Source organism: Myotis brandtii, unplaced genomic scaffold (genome assembly GCF_000412655.1).
Source record: "Myotis brandtii unplaced genomic scaffold, ASM41265v1 scaffold328, whole genome shotgun sequence".
Classification (NCBI taxonomy): Eukaryota; Metazoa; Chordata; class Mammalia; order Chiroptera; family Vespertilionidae; genus Myotis; species Myotis brandtii.
Window position 1 is genome coordinate 1,312,615 of NW_005362626.1, and position 8,046 is coordinate 1,320,660.

Below are 8,046 nucleotides of genomic sequence, written 5' to 3' on the forward strand. Positions count from 1 at the left end.
TATGTGCAGTGTGCATAGGAATTTGTTCATAGTTTTTTTTAAAACTATAGTCCGGCCCTCCAATGGTCTGAGGGAGAGTGAACTGTCCCCCTGTTTAAAAAGTTTGAGGACCCCTGCCCTACATTATAATTGCACAGTTATATGGACTGTATGGATACCCCAAAATACTCTTTTAATAAAGACAATTGTTATTTTTTGAGAGTATCATGCTAAGTAAATATAAGTCAGATGAAAAAGGACAAGAACCATATGATTTCACTCATGTGTGGGATGTAAAACAAAATGCAATGAATGAACAAACAAACAAAGAAACAGAAAACAAATTAATAGATACAGACAACAGAATGGTGGTTACCAGGGAAGAAGTGGGTAGGGGAAGGATAAAAAGGGTAAAGGCAGCCAAACACAAGGTTATGAAAGGAGACTAGACTGGGTAGTGAGCACACAATTGAATACACAAACAATCCTATATAAGAGGGTAATATGCAAATTGACCAAATGGTGGAAAGACTGGTCCTTATGACGCACACTGACCACCAGGGGGCAGACGCTCAACACAGGAGCTGCCCCCCCCCCCCCCCCGGGGGGGGTGGTGGTAGTGTGCTCCCACAAGGGGAGCGCTGCTCAGCCACTGGTGAGCTCAGCAGCCCACCTCCAAGGCAATGCTAAGAATGTCCAACTGCAGCTTAGACCTGTTCCCTGTGGGGAGCGACCTAAGCTGTCAGTTGGATATCCCCCTGAGAGCTCCTGGACTGCTAAAGGGTGCAGGCTGGGCTGAGGGAACCCTCTACCCCCTGTGTGCACCAATGTCATGCACCCAGCCTCTACTGTATTATAAAATTGTATACCTGAAACTCATATAATGTTATTAACCAATGTTACCCCAATAGGTTTAATTGAAAACACAGAAAGAAATAAAATGTAATGCTAGAAGAAAATATGAGAACTAACATAAATAGAACAAATATTTGCGAATGTATATATGAAAAATATTCACTATTGTTTCACTTCTTTTGTGAGTGTTGCACTATTTAGAGCAAAACATATGCTCTTAGACTTAATGTGAATATGGTTATATTTAACTTTATAAATCAAATGTATACTTCACATATTTAAAAAATATTTTCATATCTTTAAGGGCAAAGTTTAAATGCTACCTTTGCCATGAAGTTTTCCCTAGAAAGAATTACTGTTTGAAATATCATTGCACCTTATAACCATCTCATTTGCTTTTATACTAAGGCACATGTCTCCGTATGTTTAAGAATGCTTAGCACCGCATGTCATCAATATAGTAAATGCTAAAATCAAGTTGAAAGAAATAAGTTATTCTAAAGAGTAGGCATTTAAAAAAAAAGATTTCCCACTGATTTTTAGAGCTAGAAGAAGGGAGAGGGAGAGACAGAAACATCGATGTGAGAGCGAAACATCATGTTGCCTACCAGAGATCGAGTCTGTAACCGGAGCATGTGCCCTGACTGGGAATCAAACCGTCAGACTTTCCGTGCACGGGAAGATGCCCAAACAACTGAGCCACACCGGCCAGGGCAGGAGTAGGCATTTTAAAAAGAATGTTGTACTATGGTTATTTGCGTGCATGTTTGTACCTTGTACCTTTGAAATAAAATGCCTCAAGATACCAGAGTAAGATATCTAAAAATAGAGGCTGTAACATATACTAGTCCATCCCCAGGAACATTTCACGTAAATAAAATTTTGTTGTAGAAAAGAAACATAACTTATGATTTTCCATCCATGGAAGCAAAGTTAAGTTTTCTCTAAACATTGATGGGGGAAATTAGATCATTCTAACAGAAACAGATAACTTGTTGGTGGAGCAGTGCAAACGCAGAGTGGGACATAACAGGAGGGACTTACAACCATCTTGTTGAGCGACACCCAGCAGTCGGAGGGGAAGTCCTGTAGCAGCGGCACCAGGAACTGCAGGCAGCCGTCCCAGTGGCACAGCAGCAGCATCATGCCGATGAGGTTGAAGATGCGCACCACCGCGCTGGCCAGGTCGTAGGTCATGTGGAAAATCTGGGACCAAAACATAAAGTTGGTTCTTATAATCAAATTTTTTTAAAAAGTCAAGAATACTACCAATGTCAGTAGTCATTGATATTACATAGTGTAAGTACTGATTTCATAAAAAATATGAGAAGACTTTTACAAAGAGAAACAGAATTCCATTTCTTTCTCTCTGCACGGAGACCAGGCATTCCGCTTTCTGAATACTACAAACGACTGTGAGTCCTCCGCAAAGAACAGAGATAACAGAGATACATTAAATGTATGGGTCACATTTAAAAAGCATTGGTTTTGCCCAGCCAGGTGGCTCAGGGGTTGAGCATCAACCTACGAACCAGGAGGTCAAGGTTTTCCCCAGTCAGGGCGGCACATGACCAGGTTGTGGGCTCGATCCCCAGTGGAGGGTGTGCAGGAGGCAGCAGATCAATGATTCTCTCTCATTATTGATGTTTCTATCTCCCTCTCCTTTCTTCTCTCTAAAAACCAATAAAAACATATTTTAAAAAACATTGGTTTTGCAAGTAATTTTCATTTATGTTCTTCTGGGCATTTCAGCAAAGCTGCTTTAAAACATGATAGCAAAACTGACAAGTGATAGCAACCCTCTTCTTTTTCTCATTCCTTATTAAGATAAGGGACTTACTGAAGGACAAAATAATAATAATAATAATAATAATAATAGTAAGCTAAGAACTAAAGACCACTGACAAGGGGAGTTTAATTGTAAAATATAAAGACTGGGAATTAATTGCAGTTAACTTTTAGCTATATGAGTGCAATTCTTTTTTTTTAATATATTTTATTGATTTTTCACAGAGAGGAAGGGAGAGGGATGGAGAGCCAGAAACATCGATGAGAGAGAAACATCAGTCAGCTGCCTCCTGCACACCCCCCACTGGGGATGTGCCTGCAACCAAGGTACATGCCCTTGACCGGAATCGAACCCGGGACCCCTCAGTCCACAGGCCGACGCTCTATCCACTGAGCCAAACCGGTCAGGGCATGAGTGCAATTCTTTATCTGTGTATATTGAACATGAATAGTAGCCTTTGAGATAACAATTCCCTGGATTTGGTTAAAAAAAAAAACAGTTAAGCAACATTTAACAAAGAATAAAATTGTTATTTCCATTTATATTGTTTGCACGGTACAGGCTACCCTTTTCTATGACTCTTTCTTATTGACATTTTTAAGAAATTAATAAATATGGCTACACTATATATGCAAAGACACAGCACATTGAGATATTTTGAATCACATTTTGTATAATTCTCAGAAGAATAACTTACTTTGGAAGTAAGAAGGACAAGTATTGCAAAATTCTCTGAGGAAAAGAACAAGCCCCACAAAATTTGTATTTTGATTTAGAAAACAGATCTTTGTAAGGAAACTTCTATAATTCTTAATAGAGGTAAGATAACAGGATTGTTGGAGTTTTTCTGTTATAAAATCACCCAATCTGTCTGTCTTCAATTAAATGTTTTCCACCTTGCTCCATTTCTATTAGCCATTAATTCTTTCTTTAAACTATCTCCCTTTTTGACACAGCAATTACAGTGAGCAAAAATATAATCTTGCTTTGTGAAAATGTACGCACTGTTCTGAATTCCTTTCAAAAGTAAGTTTGGGGTCCTAGATTTAAAGGCAACAGCTCATGAATTTTGACATTCAGACAGCTATACACATAATTTAATTAAGGAACTGACAATTTTATTTTCCCTTAAGTTATTTTTTAATTTGTTTTTGTATTTGGCAAACCCATCGAAAAGTCCTTTTGAGGTTATTGCTTATGATATTTCTTGGTCACTGAATTTGTAAATAGAAATTGTATAACGTTTTCATCAAAAATTTCTCATTAAAAGTAATACAGTAAAACATAATAAAAAAAGGTTTTTACTATTAAAGTAGAAAAAAAATCACCATGGATTAAAATTTTGTTGTTGTTTAGTAATAGAAGTCTATTTATACCTAAGTATTTCCTGCTAAAATAGTTCAATATAACTTTTGTGCATTGTTGGAAAATAGGGTAACGTTACAGAATGTGAACTCTGGAGCAAATAAGAAACTAATTACCTTTCAACCCGATTCCCTGAAGTAAACAATAACTATGTGAAACCCTTGCCCAAGTCTGTACATTATAAGCACACAGGTAGCAGTCATCATTCAGTTACAGACTGTAGAGGGAGATTAGGGCTGTTAGAGGGACTAGTGCCATTCTTAGTAAAGCTGACTTCCATGAATTTTCTATTTTGTTTTTATGGAATTTGATTTTCTCTGTGAAATCTTCAGGGATTACTTAGTGAATTAAAGGTAACATATGCTAATATTCACCAATGCCTTTAGAAAAACCCTATCACTTCTGAAATGTTTTCCAGAGAAACATAAGCACTATTTTTATAAAGGAAGTTGTTGGGGGGAAAAGAGGCCTTTCATAACATATTAGAAACACGTTGTTTCCATTTACTTATTTATTATTTATTTACTTATTTATTTTTGGTGCTACCATAATATTAAGGAACTCCTACTATAACAGGAAAATCCCTAGAATCAAGCCTGTCCTCTACCCCATCCATCCCTAACCTCACAAAGCTAGCATACAGTATTAGTACAAGATTTATATACTAAGTCTAGTACTATAAAGAGCGCTCAGCAATAATTCACATAATTAATTTCATAAATTGTCTCCCCTTTTGGCCTTTAACATTATATGTTCAAATGTGATAACACTTTTTGGAACTACCTAAGTTTAGAAGAGGCAGAAGCAAGTTGGCTATTTTGACACTGGTTAGTATTGGAGGCCAATTGTAAATAGTCAAATCCAAGTATCTCCACCTGATTTATCTACCTTACAGAAGACCGTCATGATGTACATAGTGCTCATTTTGATGTATACACACATGAGTGTGTGTAGTGCCTGCCAGGGCCCCACCTGGTTGTCCCTTGAGCTCCTATAATTCATCCACTCAGACAGGCACAGTCATAAATCACCGGGGGCCAGTTGCTGAGATTATTAATGGCCCTGTTAAAACCTTGCTCATGGAATATTTGGATTGATAAGACCATTTTCTTATGGAGCTCAGACACCTGTAGACAGTCAAGCTAACCCAAGAAGTAAACATCTGACCTAATTCATGCATTGCCACAACTTCTCAGTGTCTAAGTGTGACATTACTGGACTATATGGTCAAGCAGACCATACCATTGATGACAATAGCTTCTGGTTGTTGTTTTTTTTTCCCATCTAAGAGGTGAATATGTATTGTTGAGTGATGAATTCCTGTCTAAATCAATTATATTAATACTACTTCCTGCAAACTTGACTTCACACAAAAATAACACCACAGATGATGCTCAGTAAACTGTTGCATGAATGAATGAGAACGTTGCAGGTGTTTAACAGTAAGAGCATAAGTAACCGCTTCTGTGTTTTTAATCAGGGAATTAAAAAGTTAATTAGTCTCTATCTTCCTAGTGAATTGACTTAAAACCTGATTTGCATGCTCAGGGTGTGGGTGGCAGAAAGACAGGACGTTCTGACCACAAGCAATATGCTTTTAAGTGGTATTTGTAAGAGTCAACTGGAAAAAAAAAGAAGTAAAATAAGTTTTAAAAGCAGTTCTTTCATTTCCTTTTCATGAAAAAATCAGACTACAAAACATATCAGTGGAAGGCACTTGCTTTACATTTGTCTAGCTCAGAACACTGTGTTGTTCATATGGCTCAGTGAAAGAATAGATCTGGTCTCAAATCCCCACTCAATTCTTTTTTTAAAATATATTTTTATTGATTTCAGAGAGGAAGGGAGAGGGAGAGAGAGAGACAGAAACATCAATGATGAAAGAGAAACACTGATCAGCTGCCTCCTGCACGCCCCCACACTGGGGATTGAGCCCACAAGCCGGCATGTACCCTGACTGGGAATCAAACCCAATCAAACCCACCTCCTGGTTCACAGGTCAATGCTCAACCGCTGAGCCATGCCAGCTGGGCCTCCCTCAATTCTTTTTATAATATTATAGTTGTAGAGTTCTGCCCAGCTGGAGTCCAATGACTCCAGATAAGATAGCTAATCAACTTCCCAAAACTAAAAAATGCTCTGATTAAGATAATTTAATTCAGAACCCCCAATCCTGCCCTAATGTTTGCAGAATTGTTCACCATATGTAAAATTTTTCCCAGGAGCAATGTATATTCCATTCTGTTTCTAAAAGGCCAAATCCCAAACTGCTGTTTGGCAGATATTCATAAATTAGCTGAGTTCTTTACAAATGCTTCCACATTCTTTCCTGATACACTGGTTTCAGGTGACTCTCACTCTAATAAACCACCTATGAAATCAGTGGGCCTTAATCAATCCTTAACTATTTGATCTACTATGTTTTACCTAACCACAACAATTATGAAGAGCAATGTAACACTTTTCATAGCATTCAGTGATCTGCGCTTAGGCTTTGACTTCCCAGAAGGGGAACATTTATAGGCTAGATTGCTTCTATGATCTCAAAATTTATTCAAGGGTTCAAAGATACCATCAGAATTCTAATCAAAGCAATGTTAAGAAAATAAAATGGGCCAGGAATGGCTCTCTTGACAAAGAACATTCTTATTGTTAAGGTATAAAACATGGTTATGTTCTTTATTTTCTCTTTATAAATTTATACTTGCATAACTTGACATATCTTTTTGACAGAGCATCTCTATGCCATGTTGTCAATACAATGCAAGAAATACAAACATTTAGCTACTCAGTCTGTTTCACAGCTAACATCTACCTAGGATTCAATATGGATTCGTCCTAATCAATGATAAAATCAATATTGTAAAAGTCCTACAGCACCTTCTGCAATTCTAACCTTAAAAATTATCCAGATTATCTTACCAGGTAGGTTTTAGGTACAAAGAGTGGATGAAGCCTTATTAAAGGGCTTACTTGGTAAATGAGAAAACAGCAGTCTCCACAGTCACCTCTTTGAACACTGACTGGTGACTGCAGTCATTGGACTGATTTTTTAGTCTCCTGCTTTATCTGGGATCTCCTTAGAAATGGCCAGTCCATACCTTCAGAAAAGCCAGCTACCCAGGCCTCTCATCTCTAGAAGCCTCTGTAAATGCCCGAATGCAATGGTCCACTCCCCAACCTCACACACCGATGGTCAGGGCCTCATGTTGTTGGGTGCTTTTATCCTGGATTCTTTGTTCCATTGTCCCTTCCAAAAATTCCCTTATGTTATCTATTAACATTCAACACCCCCAGTCTTTTCATAAAATTCTTCCTCTCCTGCTTGGCTTGTGAGTCCCCTCACTGTTTCCTCAAAGATTCTCCAGTAGTTTTCTTAAAGAGTCAGTTCAGTTCTTTCATATTTCATCAGCTTTAGCTTTTGATAGCAGTGCCCTCATTTTCCCATCTTCCTTTTGCCACTTTCAGACAATTGTCTCACTGTATAAAAAAAATCCTTTTTCTTTAGTGTTCATCTACTTGGCTATTCCACCTATAACCTCATTTCTGGCATTTATCAACCTCTCGGTCTCCACCCACCACACATCTCCATTTATTAAAGACTGTTTTTCCATTGATCAGAATGTCAACTTCTGATCAGTCAAAACAGTCACCTTCTGTACCTGAGCTACTGAAGAGCAAATGTAGATTGTGGCTACTAACATTTTTTTTTTTTTTTTTTAGGGTAGCAACCTTATTTGAGGCCCTTGGCTGTGATCCATTTCTAACACCATCTATCCTATACTTTCTCTCTCTCCATTTCCCCCAAACCCATGACTGCTCTGCTCAGTTTTGGCTTATGGTTTTACCTTTCCTAGCAGAAAGCAGAATTCTAATGTTTGTATTTTCTCAACTCTGCCCTCCCATCCCTTCAAACAAGCATATATCGGCAGTTTTTCTTACTATTTTTTTCCTCGTCTCAGAATAGTATGACTTCTATTCAAAACAAGTCCCTACTAATTTTTTAATAGTAACCTGATCTTATTCTCCCCCAAGAACTCAAACAATTAGTTCAGAGT

General features: G+C 37.8%; 1 protein-coding gene across 1 annotated transcript in view; it reads right to left on the reverse strand.

Annotated features, from left to right (window-relative positions):
* The window catches only part of HCN1 (hyperpolarization activated cyclic nucleotide gated potassium channel 1), a gene marked incomplete at its 3' end in the record, with an annotated part of 302,392 nt that overhangs the window by 122,078 nt on the left and 172,268 nt on the right, over positions 1-8,046 (reverse strand). The window contains exon 3 of the mRNA XM_005871057.2: positions 1,879-2,040. Within this exon, the coding sequence (XP_005871119.2) occupies positions 1,879-2,040 (162 nt within the window). The remainder of the gene's footprint in view (positions 1-1,878; positions 2,041-8,046) is intronic.